General features: G+C 45.5%; 1 protein-coding gene across 1 annotated transcript in view; it reads left to right on the forward strand.

Annotated features, from left to right (window-relative positions):
* Window positions 1-1,494: 1,494 nt before the first annotated feature.
* TACR1 (tachykinin receptor 1) overlaps window positions 1,495-17,709 on the forward strand; it is a 93,197-nt gene continuing 76,982 nt past the window's right edge. The window contains exons 1-2 of the mRNA XM_063139444.1: window positions 1,495-1,844; window positions 2,160-2,603. Coding sequence (XP_062995514.1) covers window positions 1,495-1,844; window positions 2,160-2,603 — 794 coding nt within the window. The remainder of the gene's footprint in view (window positions 1,845-2,159; window positions 2,604-17,709) is intronic.

Consider the following 17,709-nt stretch of genomic DNA (forward strand, 5'->3'; position numbering starts at 1 on the left):
TTTTTAATCAGTTCTAAATACATATGAACTAGAACGATTTATATAAAAAAAGTAATGGCAAACATTTTTATTCAAGACATCACTTCTTCACTTCTTCACATTCAGAAATGCTTTACGTGATTTTCTTTGGGCAAATTCATCAACAACAACAGAAAAACCAAGCAACTTTGCCCAGGGGGACTCGGAGTCGGCCCCCTCAGAATCATAGGCCCATGCCAACTGGCCTCACTGCCCCCCCCCCCTGCCCAGCCCTGTGTGTGAGTATGCAGGTGGTTGGAGAGTGCTTGTGCGGGTGTGTGTGTTTGGGCCAAATGTTTGATCAGAAGTCCGGCCATGTACATCCAGTCCTGCCCCGGAGTGCTGGTGGAAAGGACTGTGGCCAGGGTCCCTGATGGTTTGTCCTCCTCTTCCCCCAGGTCAGGGATCCTTTTGCCTTACCAAAAGCCTCTAGAGGGTTAATAAGAAAGAAATGGTTCTCAATAAAGACCTGGAAGAAAACAAGGACTAAGAACAGGAGCCAAGTGAATGAGGGTCCACTGGCTTCTGAGGGAGAGAGAGAGGGAGAGAGGCTGGGCGAGGGAGATGATGGCACAATCAAGAGATGAAAAGAGTTATGCAGCACTTGCATAGCTCAGGGGCTAGTCCACATGCCAGGTCACAAAGGTGTGAGGATAGGGATGTATTACAGACTGCTAATTCAGCACATAGGAATCCTGGCCAATTTGCTTAGCTCCAGCCCTGGCAGTGCTCCAGAAACCAAAGTTCAGCCCGTCCAGGACTGAAAACGTGGCCGTGGCCGAGTTCTCTAATCATGACCACTCTTGATTTAGTCATCAAGCTCTTAATCCAACTTCCCCACCATCAAATCCTGCGTATGGAATTGTAGCATGTCTCGTTTTCTTGCATGTCATAGGTCTAGTGTGCATAGGATTATCAGTTGCATATGAGCCAATTAATTCCCTAATGGAATTCATGTAGTAACATTCGTGACTAAATGCTTATTGCGAACAAGCTAATCACCACTGTGATCATCATTGTGTGAAGAGAAGGCAGAAACACAGAGAAGGACATGGGGGTGGGGGAGGGGAGGGTTGACCCAGTGCTCGATTGGACAAGAAGGTGCGACGGTCAGGCTCCATTGTGGGGCCAAGAGGAAAGTGGGCTCAGACCGCAGAACGTGCCGCGGCGTGTTTTTAAATACCAAAACGCTGCGCCTTCTTTCACCTGCGTCCGGATGGGGAAGGCGCTAAGAAGGAAATGATTTTGGGGTCCAGGCACCCAGATCATGGGGTCAGGGGTGTGTGGCTCTTTCAAGCAACAGGTTTGAGCCACCTTTGAAAACACCGATATTGAAATAGTTTGGGGCGCATTTTACTACCCCAAAGCAAATCCCAGGGTATCGCAGGGTAATAAAATGTCCCCCCAAATCCCAGCGCGTGCTGCCAGCGGACAGTTTTCGCTTTAAAACCACCCGACCCAAGGGGCTTGGAACGAATGGGAAGAGCGCAGCTAGAAGCCCGTTTTGTTCAAAGAACCAACTTCGGGCAGGCCACCCTCGCGGCGGGAAGGGCTCCAGGCCCCGGCTGCAGGCGTCGGTGGCTTCCCGAAGGGGCGCGGCCAGTCGCCGCCGCCTGCCCGGCCCGGGGCTTCTCCCCGCCGCGGCTCGCTTGGCATCGCCGGGGGCGACTCGGTCTGCCGCTTCGCCGGAGTTCCCGGCCCCCAAAGCGGGGAGGGCGCCCGGCCCTCGAGGGCAGCAGGGGCGGGCTGGGCTCCGCGCTGCCCTGCCCAGTCCAGGAGCGCGGCGGCGGCGGCGGCGGCGGCAGCCTCCTGCGTGGGCGCGCCGGGTGGGCGCTGGTTGCGCGCCGCCTCTGCCCACCTTCCCTGACGCGCCGCCGTCGCCGCCGCCGCCGGACTATAAAAAGCCGCTTCGCTGCCGCAGCCCAGCCGGGCGCGGGCGCTGCACTGGGGCGGGCAAGGGCCGAGGCGGGCAGTCGAGGGCTCGGCACGCAGCGCGGCGGCGGCGGCAGCAGCAGCAGCAGCAGCAGCAGCAGCAGCAGAGCTTCTGGGCGACCGGCGGCGGCGGCGGCGGCCAAGTTGGCCCAGAGCGCGCGATCAACAGGCGGCGGCGGCTGCGCTGCGGCGCGCCCTCGCCCGGGCAGCCGGAGCCTCCGGCCGAGCCCCGACGTGCGCGCCTGCCCGCCTGCCGCTCCCCCGGGGCCCGAGGCGATGGAGGCGACGCCGGCGGCGGCCAACGGCTCGTTCAACGGCTCGGACGGCGCCAACCCCTTCGTGCAGCCGGCGTGGCAGGTGGCGCTGTGGGCCGCGGCGTACGCGCTGGTGGTGCTGGTGTCGGTGGCGGGCAACCTGGTGGTGATGTGGATCATCCTGGCCCACAAGCGGATGCGCACCGTCACCAACTATTTCCTGGTCAACCTGGCCGCCTCCGAAGCCTCCATGGCCTCCTTCAACACGCTGGTCAACTTCACCTACGCCGTGCACAACGTCTGGTACTACGGCCTCTTCTACTGCCGCTTCCAGAACTTCTTCCCGGTGGCCTCGCTCTTCGCCAGCATCTACTCCATGACGGCCATCGCCGTGGACCGGTGAGCGGGGCGCGCGCCGCGGGGGACCCCGCCGTCGCGGCTGCAGCCCGGGAAGGCGGGCGACTCGGCGCGGGCAGGGCGCCTGCGGGCGGGGGCAGCCGGGCGCCGGGGCGGGGCGGGGCGGGGCGGCGAGGCGCAGCCGGCGGGCAGAGCCCGGCCGCGGCCCCGGATCGCTCGCACGGCTCCCTCGCTGGGCGCCGCTTCTGGCCGGGCAATGCCGCGCCGCGCAGCCTTCGAAGCAGGACGGAGGAAAGGGGCCCGCAGCAGGGGCAGCAGGGGGCCTTTCCCTCTACCCCCACCCCACCCCCGCCGCTTCATTCCCCTCGTGAATGATTCCTCCCGGCGAAGGGGCCAAGAGCCCCCCACCGCCCCCATCAGGGACTAGGAGAGAGACTTCCAGAGCAGAGGGGGCACGTAGGCTGCGCGGCGAGAGAGCCCTTGGCGTCACCGGGGCTTGCTTCTGAGTTGACATGCATTGCACAGGGTTGCACGGGGAAGCTCCGGCACCTGTTTTCCTAGGAATTAAGGCCTGCTGGCCAAGAAGATCCTGCTAGCCCATTCTTTTTTCTTTTTAAAAATATCCGTGTTCATTTCCATTTTTGGAATTGTTGACCTGCACGTCCAACTCCCGTCAGTTTCATCCCCTCGCCGGCTGCCAAGTCCAGTTACAAAACCCAACCAAACCCAGTGACAGTTCACGCTATATATTATTTGAACTTGATGCCATTCAGTGAAGCCGAAAGGGAAGTGCTTCTGCACACACCAGGCAAAAAGTAACTTGTGGCACTCACAGAGATGCAGCTAGCGAAGAGCAGGTCTCACGCCACGATCCACGGAGGATCACTGCACTCCGGTGGCTTTTTAAAAGGATGAGTTGAATTCTCGAAGGAAGAGAGGACTGCCCATGGCTGGGGAACCACCCATGCAGAGGCAGGTTAGCTCTCCACAGTGGGAAGTTGTTGTCTTCATGTCTTGCTTGTGAGCTTCCTAGAGAGCCAGGAGGCTTCTCTTGATGGAGCTCTGGTCTCATCTAGAAAAGTTGCTCTTGGCTCTGTGGTGAAACTGACGTGGAACGGAGTGTAGGTATTTCAGACAGATATTGGTAAAGATCTGAAGGCCCTATGGGTACCCAAAAAGTTTGTGGAAAGCAATCCATTCTCAAAATGCGATTCAGCAGTTATCCTGTTCAATTGTGGAGATCTGGCTTCAAATCCCTGCTCAGTCTCAAATAAGGTTGCCCCGAGCATCTCTCTCAGACCCAGTTTTCTGTCAATGAAATGGGAATAGTACTACTGGGCCTCATGTGGTTGTCCTAACACAAATACACTGAAGTCTTCCACTGTTGTCAGGACTGTTAAGCAAGAATCAATTTGTGTGGGACTTGCACCTTGATGTGATTTCAGCATGTTTGTATAAACGTCAGTGGAGTTGCTAAGAGGCAGCAGGAAATTCCTGGTTTGAATCTCCCCTCTGTCATGAACTGACTTGGTGGCTGTAGGCTACTTCTCTCCCCACCCACCCCAACCACAGTATGGATATAATAATGTTGGTCTATACAGCATTGTCAGCTATTATATTCGTGTAGAATATATTCGTGTAGAATATATTATTGAGCTATTATATTCGTGTAGTTCTGTTTATACAAACAGAACTATAGAAATGTGGAGTATCTGTTCATCTCAGGAGCTCAACATGTAACACATAACATTATCCTATTTTATCTTCTCAAAAGCCCCATGAGTTTGGTAGGTTAGGCTGAGAGAGAGTGACTTGCTCAAGGCAGCCTCGGTCTCCTAGTTGAAGACCGTCACTGTATCGACTACATCACTCTTGCTTCTTTCTTGAAAATGTCTACTTTTTAACTGTGTGTGCATTTTAACTGTGTGCAACAAAAACCAAGTCCGACTGTGTCCAGCTGTGTTTTGCACAACAAAATCTTAGTCCCAGGGTCTTCTGAAATTGATGGGTCTTGTGGCTTAGCCATGTAGGTACATAGAAGGCACAGTATTTCTGTGGTGGGGGACACCCAATTTCAGTGGGGCGTTCTGGGTGGATTTTGCCCAAAAGCCAGACACCTCAGTCTCCTTTAAGTAATTATTGCTGGGTTGGGTCGGGGGACCTGCTGGCTTAATGAAAAAGGTCCACTTTAATAGTTTCCAGGGCAGAGTGTTTAACCGTTCACACTTCATAAGTGTCTTTTTCATCTGAGGGAATTCATAGCTTTGTGTTTTACCAAATGGAGAGACGCCTTGCGGCTTCAGGATGATTCATCTCATGTAAGAGAGTCATGCTTTCTTGTGTGTCTGTGTGCATGTCTGTGTGCTTTCAAACCCATCATCATTTCATGGGATGGAAGCCATCCAACACGCAGCACATGCTGCCCTTTGCAGCCATCAAAGCTAAATTGGAAAATGTCTTGCTTCCCCCTTGACTAACCTAAAACATTCCCAAGGTAAAAAGCAAGGAAAAGAGTCATTCTTAGATTGTTGCTTGTTTCACTCTCGAAGTGAACTCATTTTCACTTGTAGTTAATTGAAAAGAATGCTTGGATTGCTGAAATAAGCTTATCTGCACTGGCATCACAAACAAACAACAAACAAAAATTAGCCCTGCTATGTAGAGCCTATGGGAAGCAGACGCCTGTCTGTCTCCCGCGTGTGTCACGATCTATGAGTAGTTAGAAGGATTCCGTATGTGCCAGAAATCTATGGGGGCTCGGAAGGGATGCTGAAATGTGGAGGCTGGCTACGGAAAGCTGCTTCCTAAGGATCTCCCGCTCGTGCCTGGGGAATTTCAGAAGCAGAGAGGCAGCAGATGTTCAGTGGCCGGGGCCTAAGCTTTCCTCATGGGTAGCATTAGCCTAGCTGGGCAGGTGAACTCCCAAGAGTAAAAATGGCAACAAAAAATCATGCAAAATAAGATAAATCATGCAAGCATATTAAATGTGTGTAATACAGATAACGGAATCCAGCGTTTCTTGTTGCCGAGTTCAGATTACCTTGGTGCAGAATATAGTATAGTATAGTATAGTATAGGCATGCAAAACCAGATACATACATCTGATTAAAGTATCAGCATTTCTAGACATCGACTGATGGGCAATTGGACTCCAAGGAGGAAAAATACCCTACAAATTGAAAGCCAGAAACTGTAAGGGAGGAGTCCATCAGTGTAATAAGACCTGACTTGACTATTCCAGTTCCAATTCTGCTGAAGATCATAAACCACAGGCCCAGTACTGGTAAGCCTCCTTGAGCATTAGGTGAGGTGGAGTCAAAGTGGAGAAAATAAACATAAAATACATTAAGGATGACATTTAACATCAGCTCCCTGTTTGCCCAAAGTGGCCGAGGTTCAGTGAGAATGTATCTGCTTCAGGGTCAACATAAAGCCTATTTCACACATTACACAGCAAGAAACCTGAGTTTGTCAGAAAGAGTATATTCCGTGAAGAATCACAAGCAATCTCAGCTTCTCTGAACAGAGTGCCTGCTTGATAAACATGTTTGCAAAAACATGTTTGCCACATTCACAGAGCGCATATCACGGCGCAAGTAGTTGATAATGGCTTTGTGCAACTATTCCATATTCTTTTCCTCAATGGATTGTCTGCGGTTAGAAAAAAAAAGCTGAGAAAAGTTGTGGGGAAATACAGGAGGCAGAAGTGGAAAGTGATGCTGTCTGGATCTCCATAAAATTCCGTCAATGAGGGCCGTGCGATGGTGCGATGAAAGCCTCTTCCTCTTGCACTTTGGGTTTAGAAGACAAAATCACGCTCCCGACCCACCTCCTCCTGTTCAAGCCCCATAGAGGATGACTCCCTGGTAGAATGTGCCCCCTTTTGAGGAAAGATTAAAGTGAGATAAGTTTAACTCCAGAAGAGGAGGCAAGCAGGATACGTTGGCAGTTTTTTCAAATGCTTCAAAGAATATCAGGAAGGCAAGGAGGGAACAATCATTCACACCATCTGTGGAGGGAAATAACAGGAAGGCAGCAGAGTCAATGAAGGTCCTGTTTCCATGTGGACAGTGCTAGAAACGGCCATGAAGGCGGCAATCACATGCATACCTACAGGGGAGGAAATCTCAATGAACCCAGTGGGACTCACTCCTGAGTAAACATGCATAAAATTGCACAGCAGGTTAGTCTGTAGTTTCAACTCTGTATTAGCCATCTTTCAGAGCAAAATGAGTTATTTGCAAAGTGAATTGAGTGAAGTAAAATCATGAAGCTTTTTTTTTTTTTAATTGCACCCAGCAAGGTATATTTACAATGGATAATTTTTAGGCATCAGGTTATAAATAACCCATTACATTTCTCTTTGTAAGAAGAATAGGATGTTCTAAACATGCTCTGTCCCTGGGTTGGATTACACTTGCATATACATCTTTTGTTCTCCGTCCTGCACTTGACGCTGCAGCTGAATATGTTCACAGACACCACCGAAAAGCCTGGCACTTGAGGTGACCCTACATGTGACATTGTATTTGTAATGCTTCATTTGCACATCAAGTGTTGAACAAGCAAGTGCAAACCTGGTCTTTGCTACACACTGAATTTCCGCACTGCGAGAATACCAATGACACAGAAGGCAGGGAGCCATCTGCAGAGGTTGGGTGGGGGCTGGGTGGAGGGGGCTGGGTGGGGGAGAATAGGAGAGCAGAAGAAGGAAAAGAGGAGGATTCTCCTCCTGTGAATTTTCATAGGTCATCATGACGTCATAAAAGCCTGAGCTGAAAAAACGAAGAATTTCTGGGGATGTGAAAGTAGAATTCAGGGGAAATCGGAAATGATACAAATGAGGAGTTTATGCTGGCAACAATGTGTAAGGGATGCATATTCAAGCAGAAGATATTGTTGGGGCAACTCATGCTTTTCTCAGCATCAGCTGGCAAAATCATTCTTCGTCGACTTGGAAGGAAGACACAAAACACGTGTGGCGTTTGCTGAAAGCTTAGATAGAGACAATGGGGGAGATTCATGACTGGATCCCCAACTTTTGCCCCCACTTTAGAGAAGGTTCCGGTTCTGATCAGTGTACTGGTGTGAGATTGTATTAACCCCCATATTAACCCCTGTGCCATTTTCCCAATCTAAATCACTCTTCCACACCCCCACCACGAAGCTGCTTTTAGCCCTGCAGCAAAAAAAAATAAAGGCATGGTTCATGTACATTTCCCCACTGCAGCTAAAAAAACAGGTGTGTGTGTGGGGGGGGGATTTAGATCAGGAAAATTGCGCAGGGGAGAAGGGTTAAACACCCCCTTTGCCAATGCCACACCTGTGATCAAAATTGGAGCCTCCTTCGCCTTGCAATTGTTTTAAAGTAAAAGCAAAAATCACCTCCACTGCTCTCCCATGCCATAGGAGAAGACAACTTTTTATAGAAGAACCACAGGATGGAAAACTTTCAAAGGAGCATAAGACAGAACTCCCCCCTCACATGCTAAATTGATGCGCACGTAGTTTCACATGCCTACAGGAGCTCTGGGCGCGTAGTTCTCCAACAACAGTCCTTGTTGGACGAGAACCCCTTAGACTGCAATCCAATATCCACTTCCCTAGGAGTAGACTCCCCTTGAACTCAATGGGTCTTACTTATTATTATTATTATTATTATTATTATTATTAATTTATTTATATAGCACCATCAGTGTACATGGTGCTGTACAGAGTAAAACAGTAAATAGCAAGACCCTGCCGCATAGGCTTACAATCTAATAAAATCATAGTAAAACAATAAGGAGGGGAAGAGAATGCAAACAGGTACAGGGTAGGATAAGCAGGCACAGGGTAGGGTAAAACTAACAGTAGAAAGTAACAGTAGAAGTCTGCACAACATCAAGTTTTAAAAGCTTTAGGAAAAAGAAAAGTTTTTAGTTGAGCTTTAAAAGCTGCGGTTGAACTTGTAGTTCTCAAATGTTCTGGAAGAGCGTTCCAGGCGTAAGGGGCAGCAGAAGAGTTGCCTTCTGAGTTGACAGGTATGGAACTGTGCTGTAAGGGAAGTTTCACAACCAGCTTGCAGTTTTGAATTGGGGGAGGGGGTCTTCTGTTAAAACTGTAAACAAACAAACAAATAAACAAACAAACAAGGAATGCCCAGACCCCCCAAAGTGTGCCTAAAATAGCTTATGGATGCTAGCCATGGCATGTATCTAGAGCTTTAGAGAGTTTATTATCTTATGGAAGAAGGGAGGGGCTGGCTGGCTGGCTGGCAGCACAGAGACCGGCTTCATGTTGGAAGCAAGACTGGAACAGAGGAAGAATTTGTGGCTGGCCTCGGAGCCAGCCACCCTGCAACGCTGCCCCTTGCACATCAGCCTGTCTGTGCCAGAAAGACAGCAGTTTCTTATTTTTATCTGTCCTAAGCAGGAGAAGCTCTAATGTCAGGCTTACAGGTTCAGTCACTTGTCAAAGAAAATACTTAACTGATCCAGTTTCGAGCTTACTTTCCCACCATCACACAATATGCATTGTTTAGTGTTCTGCACAATAAATACAAAGTACACAACACATTCCAGCAAACAGGAGTAGAGAAACAGAGACTGCAAACTGCAAATCTGAAATTAGCCCTTGCATCAAAGGGAAAAGCTTGTTTCTGAATCCTACGTGTTGTGGAAGATTAACGCCTCTCACAGTGCCTCAGATGGACAGACATACAACAGCTGCGTAAAAGCTGCTATGTAAACCTTACCTAACACCAAAGACAACTGCATTTGCCACTCATTCTCAGCAGGGAAAATGGCAAAATGCAGAATATCGCATCATTGATGCTGTCCTAGTACAAGTGATTCATCTCTGTCAATAGCATGTGCATTTATATTCTGAAGGCTTATTGGAGACTTAGCCACAATCCAGGATAATATTCTATTGCAGGGAGCTGGGCAATTTTCTCCTTTGAAAACGTCTCATCTCTCCGTGGTTCCTTATAGTTCATGTCCCAAATAATTACAGTGATGAAGTGAACCCCTTCTTTGGTGAAGGACTACACTTTTTCAAAGGGTAAGGCCAACATTTTGATTAGCAACTGTCTGGTCTCCTGGTCCCTCAGGCAAGCACACATTCTGGCAAACTGACACGGGACACCCAAGGGTTCCACATTTCAGAAATCATGTAGCTGATGGTCAGTAGCCAGAGGACAGTTTCGATTTTCTTCGTTATGCAAGGTCCCTAAAGATTTACAGATAAACCAGGCTGGGTTTTGTTTACTAACATTTTCTATTTGTTTTTATAAAATCATCTTTACCTCATGATATTACTGGTGAATATACATTCACTTTGGTAAGAGGTAACAGTGCTGTTGATTATGTGTTTATTTCCTCCCAGCTGAAATTCCAGATCTGTGACTTTTTCATAGGAGATTACACAGATAGTGATAATTTGCAGTTAATTACCTGATATATATATTTAAATCATATACCCCTTCTCTTCCTATTTTGGATGTGGATAATTTTCCTTACTGTAAATAAGTTAGGTGGACAAAAGTTGTAGATGAAAAGATAATAAAGGTTCTTAACTTTCCTATCTCTAATATGTTAAATGAACAGATAACCCAAACTCAACATACTGACAACACTTTTCAATCTTAACTAGTGAAAGCATAAAAAATTAGAACCTTGGTATGACAAGAGAACATCAACATTTGAAAAATCAGATTTGTTCTCTTTATTATTGTTATCATAAACATAAATTAGTCTTCTGACAAAATCTTCTAAAAGAAAAAAGAAAAATGAAAGTATTACAGCTAAAATAGAAGTGTGAAACAAATGTAGAAATGGGAACTATTGCTAAATGCTTCATTAACAAATAGTAATATGGAATTTGGGGCTTTAGTTACAAGTGCTTTAAAAAGCAGCACTGGTTTGATGGTTTAATTCCACTTCAGGTGTGGGAAGCCCATTTTTCTAAAAAAAATTAAATTAAAATACTCCTCATCCAATCTTATGAATTATGAACTATTTATCTTTGGGTTCTCCTGACAGGCCCCCAGTGAGTCCAGAAATCTTATTAAACACCTTAAAGTGGGGAAATCTCCAGGTCGAGATTCCATACCACCTGAACTGCTGAAAGCCCCCCACCCCAAACTCTCCTCCAGGATCCCTAAACCCCCTGCCCCATTGGGCTGGGTGGCAAAGGTGGGGAGAGAGGTCTTGAGAACATGCAAGCCCTTTTTCCTCACCTTTCCCCCTCTCCTTCCTAGCTTTCACCCCCGAAACCTTCTTGGCACTGATCCTTACAGAAAGATTTATGACAAAATTGCCAGTCATTTTCTTTTGTTAAGGATACAGCTGGCTTATTGTATATATTTCTGCCAACTGGAAAGATATTTCATATATTCCTCTAAAGGAATGCCCCACAAATGTGCTGCTTTCTCAAATGTTGAAAGGAAAACTTTGAGATCTTCACCATAAGCAGCAAAATCTCTGGGGGTTATTTTAGGATTTTAAGGCACTCTACTTTTCTCTCTCTCCTGATCTCTTCTTCCACCTCTACTCAGCTGTAAGTTTCTCTATTTCATATTGTCCTTGCCTCACCTTTTCCTCAATTTCAATACTCAATTACTTCTCTTTTCCCTCCATTTCCACGCTCAGTCTCCCTGTCTCAAATGTATGTTGTTTCTCCTTTCCCTCTAGCTCCATGTTTTTAATACTATTCTGTCCCTTCAGATTTCTAAATATGCAGGGCCTGATTTTTTTACCTCACGATTTTTATTCTACACCCACTTCGCTAGAGTCTTTCACCTGATGTTGTATCAACGTCACTCTCAATTCTCCACACTTTTCCCCTCATGAAAAAAGTTTAAGGCTTTGCGCTTCTCTACTGGCACCTCCTTCTTCATGCTCATACATTTTGTCATTTTTCCTCTCACTTTTCTCTCATATTTCAAATTAAACAACCTCATATTTTGAGGGTCCTGCAACAAAATGTTGTAGTTTGAATGCCCCTGTTGAGTGCTCCAGCTAGCGAGCCAGCCTTCTTTTTGGCTATGCTATTCTATTCCCCTCACCTCCCCCCCTTTCCCAATTTTCTGTTCCTCGTATATCACTGGACACTTGGCATTCTGCAGCCAGTAAGAATCCTCTTTTCTCATTGGATTGCTTTAGGGTTTCTTGCCCCTTTCAATTTTCTCCCCAAAGATGTTTCTATCTAGGCAAATTTTGGGGTTCCTCCAAGGATGCTGATACTTTACTTTTGTTTTTTTAATATTTTCTTTAAGTTACATATCTGTTATAAAACAGCACCAGATTGCTACTAGTATATTCAAGGGATCTGCCCCCCAGAATGTTGCAGTGTGGAATGATCCTGTGCAGGGTTCCAACCATATTCTCAAACACTTGCTGTTCTGTGACCATTGAGATTTGTTTACAAGTAATTTTAATTTTTTTTAAAAAAAAGGCATTTCTAAAGCCTGAAACTGAATAAAACTGGGAATGGGTGCAACCTTTGACATCAAAGATTTGTGTTTAAGGGCCTTAAATCTCGTTATTTATTTATTTTATTTATTTATTACATTTTTATACCGCCCAATAGCCGAAGCTCTCTGGGCGGTTCACAAAAATTAAAACCACAGTAAAACACCCAACAGTTTAAAACACAATTACGAAATACAGTATAAAAAGCGCAACCAGGATAAAACCACACAGCAAAGTTGATATAGGATTAAAATACAGAGTTAAAACAGTAAAATTTAAATTTAAGTTAAAATTAAGTGTTAAAATACTGAGTGAATAAAAAGGTCTTCAGCTGGCGACGAAAGCAGTACAGTGTAGGCGCCAAGCGGACCTCTCTGGGGAGCTCGTTCCACAACCGGGGTGCCACAGCGGAGAAAGCCCTCCTCCTAGTAGCCACCTGCCTCACTTCCTTTGGCAGGGGCTCACGTTGAACTCTGTGGGTCTTAATTCTGAGTAAATATGTATGGCCTCAGCTCTACAACGCCCTTGCCACAGTATTTCACTGGCAAGTCTCCTATTAAGGTATTTCCACTGTTGTTCCACTAAGGAAAATTCTGACCAGCAAAATATCTCAACCTATGGCAATATGAGCGGGATTTCCTAAAACCTTTGCTGGGTCATCATACTTGGGATCAGGAATTTTGAGTCATGAAGGAAATACTTTCTTAACATAGATAGTTGTTTTTAGCCATCCTGTGTGGTATGTGGTTTGGCTCACTTGCTTGAGTTAGTTGTGCCTACTTGCTCCATAGTACAAAGGAAGAAGTGGGTCTCTAGCTGGTACTAGAAAATAGTAATTCATTTTTTAAATAATGCATTTTGACCCATAGACCTTCATCTCCAATTTATTTGATATAATTGGCATTATGTATATTTTGTAACAATTGCTGATAATTGTTCATCCTTCTTTAAAAAAAGTCTTTTAAAAAATTAGCAGGGTTGCCATTATTATTATCTCTCTTTTCATGCTCATGTTTTTTTCTAGATGAACATGACGGGCTTTGCCAAGTCATGCTGTCTTTTGCTGATTCAGAAATTTCCTGACTATTGGACATGTTTTAAGTATGACTGCTTCCTGGATGTTGGTGTGGATATGATGTGATGCTGGTGACTGATGTGACTAACAGAAAAATTGTAACCTTTTCCTGCTGCCGCAGTTCTTTAATTTCCATAGCCAGTGATGTATATCTTTTCTTCTTCCTTTTCTGCAACATTTTTGTCATTAGGTATTGTTATGTCAATGAGGTAGTTGTGCTTTTCTTTTTTGTTTATGAGTGCTATGTCTGGTCGATTGCTAAGTATTGTCTTGTCCCAGAATTGTTCTGTCCCAGCATAGTGTGGCTTGGCTTGACTTGTTTGAGGGAGTCTGGATCTCCTGGGTTCTGAAACCATCTTTCTAGAGAGCTCCTGCTGGCTGCATTATCCAGGAATGCATAGTTGTCCTTGACAGGAGGGGCTTGCACTTGCTAGAGTAAAGTGGACAGATATGAAGAGGCTACAATCCTATATTCATTTACCTGTGAGTAAGCTTTATTGAAATCAGTCGGACTTGTTTCTGTGGACAGTTTTCTTTGGGTTCCTGATTAGGATTTCTGTTCTCTGCACACTGAGGCAGTGTAAATTCGGGACATATTTGGATAAAAGGAGGGAAAGATCCTTGTCTAGCATTGTGATAATGGCCATCCGTTCTGGCCTTTCTATGTATTACCAAGGTCTTGATTATATGGCTAATAATATAACAACACATTTTTAGATTAGTTTCTCACTGATAAACCAGAAGTTGAAACAAACCATTCACAGGACCCAGTGCTGATTCCAAGCTTTTAAGAGTCTTTCACCAAAACACCCTCTTCATCACAACAGTTCAAGCTGCAGGAGCTATACTAGAGTGACAAAAGAGGCCAGGGCTCCTGCAGCTTGAACTGTTGTGATGAAGAGGGAATTTCACCAGGTGCTGCATGCATACAAATGACACCTGCTGAAGTTCCCTTTTCAATGCAACTGTTAAAGATACAGGGGCCCTATCCTCCTTTTCATTTAGTCCCCCTATTTTTGTGAGGATAAAATGGAGAGGAGGAAAAGGATTATGTATACCGCTTTGGGTTTCTTAGAGGAAAAATGGCAGGATATAAACAGAATAAATAAATTAAATGTAAACTCTGTAATCTTGTAACTTGTAGCCAGATGTTTTGATAGTGGTATATAGAAACTTACCACTGAGGCCATATTGTGGATGCTTATCACCAATTCTCCCAATAGTGTACACATAAAAATCTGCAAAAGGCTATGCCTGGAGCAAGACCTTTAATAGAAACTGACTTGTGAAAATCTAGGTTACAATATCAAGTTTTACAATGTTTTAAAGAGAGACACTCTTTCTTGCTTAATCACTCTGAATAGGCCTGAGAAAAGATTGCTACAGTGACCCTTCTCTCTTCTTTCTCCACTCTTACCTGGGAATAAGTTCTATTAAACTCAGTGAGGCTTGCTTCTGGTTGGGGAACAATCCTATGCATGCTGGCTGTGGAATGCTGGAAGTTGTAGGACTTTTTTCTGGCTAGAGGATTGCACATTTTGCCTCCCTTTTTAATCTTTCTTTACCGCATATTTCCCATTTTCTGTTTAGTCTAGCACTGGTGAACCCCTTCTAACCACAATGTTCTTTAGCTTTTTTTTTTCCTGATCCAGGAGTTGTTTTCTTTAGAAAAATGGAAAATAATAGATTTTCTTTTCTATTGACCTTGTATGAGGATAGCAAAAAGAACTACCAGAAAGAAATTTGTATAGCAACTAGAAATACATGTTTCTTTCAGATACTTGTCATTTATTTGTGATTTTAACATCAACATATTATGTAGAACAGGTTTGTCTTAATTGTGAACTGTAGAATCAGACATGTGACTAAGGCCACGCCCCCTTGGGGTGGTTATGTCAGGATGGGCACGCCTCCTCGGGGGCTGGGCATATTGGGGTGGGCACGCCTCCTTGAAGGTGGCCATGTTGTCCTCCTTTTTGGTTTCCCAAATATGGTCACCCTAGTTTTACCACTGAGTTTTTAAAACAAACAAACAAACAAACATATCTCTGCACAGGAGTGCAGACTCATCATAGTCCCTATCTCCCACCCCCACGTGTTGCTGCGTATCTGCGCTGGTGCGCATCCCTCAGGAGTAATTCAAAAAATGCTGTGCCCTGTACCCATCTTCCTAGCCCTGCCCACTTCTACCAGTGCACATGCGGAACCGCCATAATAGGGCACATGTGCTCCTGCAACGGCACCCCTGTCATTGCGGGAAACTTTGCTCACGTGTGGCCCATGAATGCCGATTGCAGAAATGGGAAAAGTCACAATCACCCTTCCTCCGTTGTAAAAGGGCTGTAGGTGTAGATTAGGCCACAGAGAGCACTGTGTTGGCTTCCCCCTATGCACTCGCAAAATGAGTGTGGAGATGAAGATAAGGAGACATTCCTGGGGGTGGGGAGGGGGGTGGGATGTGGATCCCAATCATCCCCAGCCTCCTTCCTGTCTAGCTAAAATGCAGAGCTTGGAGGCATGAGGTGCCTTCCGCTCTTCATTGGCCTCCAAATTCGGAGGCTCACAAGTAGCCAGGGCGTATCCAATAGGATTGTGCACTAATTCATCGAAAAGGTTTCACTTGGCATTAAGTGGAACACTTTGGAACAAGTTAAGAATTTGGAAACTGGTGTAGGATTTGTGGAAACCAGACCCCAGCCCAGACACTAAAAGTCTGGTTATGTTTTCATTTTCCCCCCAATATCTATTGTTGTGCATCTCATGTTAGCAGATGGTCCATACAATTTTATCTAAAATTAGTTCAATCTGTGTTTTATTAGAATTTCTTCTAATGCTTGAGCAACGAGTTTTCAAAGTTCTTACTCAAAGATTATATGATACTCATTATATGATTCCCCCAAGGCCCATGTGATTTCTGCCCATTTACAGTTGGTTACTTTCCTATTTGATTTACCTTAAGAATACATGAGCTTGCAGAACATTCGTACTTTCAAGATGTACTACCAACAGTAGTACTTGGGGCAGTTTTGACTAGGATTCAGTTTCAAACAGATTGTGTTAATGTAAGGGGAAAGTCCTTGAAACTCTGACAAATGTATAGTTATATTGTAATTTCTGCTGATTTGAGATGTCATATAATTCATCCTTTTCTGACTAATTTTCCAGGACATCCAGATGAAAGATTGGTAATGCACTGCGTATCAGAGAAGGTCCCTCATATTACTGAACAGGTGGCTAATTATCTTCTAATTGCCACATGTACAAGAATTCAGCTGACTAACTCTATTAATTTGGATAAATGGTATCTTTTGTGCTCTGTTCTGTATCTTAACTTGAATGGGTCTTATGACTGCAACAGAGAGTTTTGCAGATACCATGCACTGCAAAAAAGAAAAATAAGTGGGTTCTAGAACAAATTAAGCCAGAACTCTCACTAGAAGTGAAAATGCTGAAACTGAGACTATCCTACTTTGGACATAAAATGAGAAGAAATGACTCATTAGAAAACACACACACAGGCCATAGCTAGACCTAAGGTTTATCCCTGGATCATCCAGGGGTCAAACCTGTTCATCTAGGTGACACACAGGGGATCCAGTGCTCAGGCAGGGGCGAACCCTGGATGATCCCAGGATAAACCTTAGGTCTAGCTGTGGCCACAGTAATGCCAGGGAAATCAGAAGGTAGAAGGAAAAGGGGAAGACCAAACAAGAGATGGATTGACTCCATAAAGGAAGATGCGGACATGAAGATACAAGATCTGCATAGGGTGGTTTACAACAGATGCGATTGGAGGTTGCTGATTCATAGGGTTGCTGTAAGTCAAAGTCCACTTGAAGGCACATAACTAACTAACTGAGGAGATGGAGCACTTTAAAGAATAACTAGTGAGAGCTAGTATCTCCTTTTAGCTAAGGGGCTGAGCCATGTGAAAATGACCCAGGTTCAGATCATAGAAACAGAGAATAGTAGAGTTGGAAGGGGCCTACAAGGCCATGGAGTCCAACCCCCCTGCTCAATGCAGGAATCTACCTTAAAGCATCCTTGAGAGACAGCTGTCCAGCTGCCCTGTGCCTAGGTCCATTTGCTGAGTCCACCTCTGCTGTGGACTCAGCAAATGGACCTAGGCAAACAGTTTCCCTCATCCACCTAGTCTGTCATACAGTGGCAGAAAGGCTGATCTGCCTTCACGACGTGTCTAAAACACACTGTAAATGCTATATCTTATCACTGTCTCAGGGTCACATATCATCACTGTACTTTAGCAGGGAAATAGGAGGATAATAGGAGAGAGAAGGGGAGCTCTGCTGAGAAGACACCTGCTCAGCCACCCCTCCTGCTCCCTTCCAGCAACTGTCACCTGGCAGCAGCCATTCCATTCCCCCCCCCCCCCGGTCAAATTGAGCTAATTAACTGTTAATTTTCCCTGTTAATTGTGTATTGTTGTTAATTTGCTATTGTGAAGTTATTGTAGATGTATAATGTATAATGGAAAGGAGGCGACAATCCAAGTTGTGCAGGGCAGAGGGAGATATGGTGATGGCAGGGCGAAGTGCCATTACAGGAGAAGGAGAGATAGATATTTAACACCCATCTTTCCTTCGGGTCGCCCTGCCAC

The sequence above is a fragment of the Elgaria multicarinata genome, chromosome 12 (assembly GCF_023053635.1).
Source record: "Elgaria multicarinata webbii isolate HBS135686 ecotype San Diego chromosome 12, rElgMul1.1.pri, whole genome shotgun sequence".
Taxonomy (NCBI): Eukaryota; Metazoa; Chordata; class Lepidosauria; order Squamata; family Anguidae; genus Elgaria; species Elgaria multicarinata.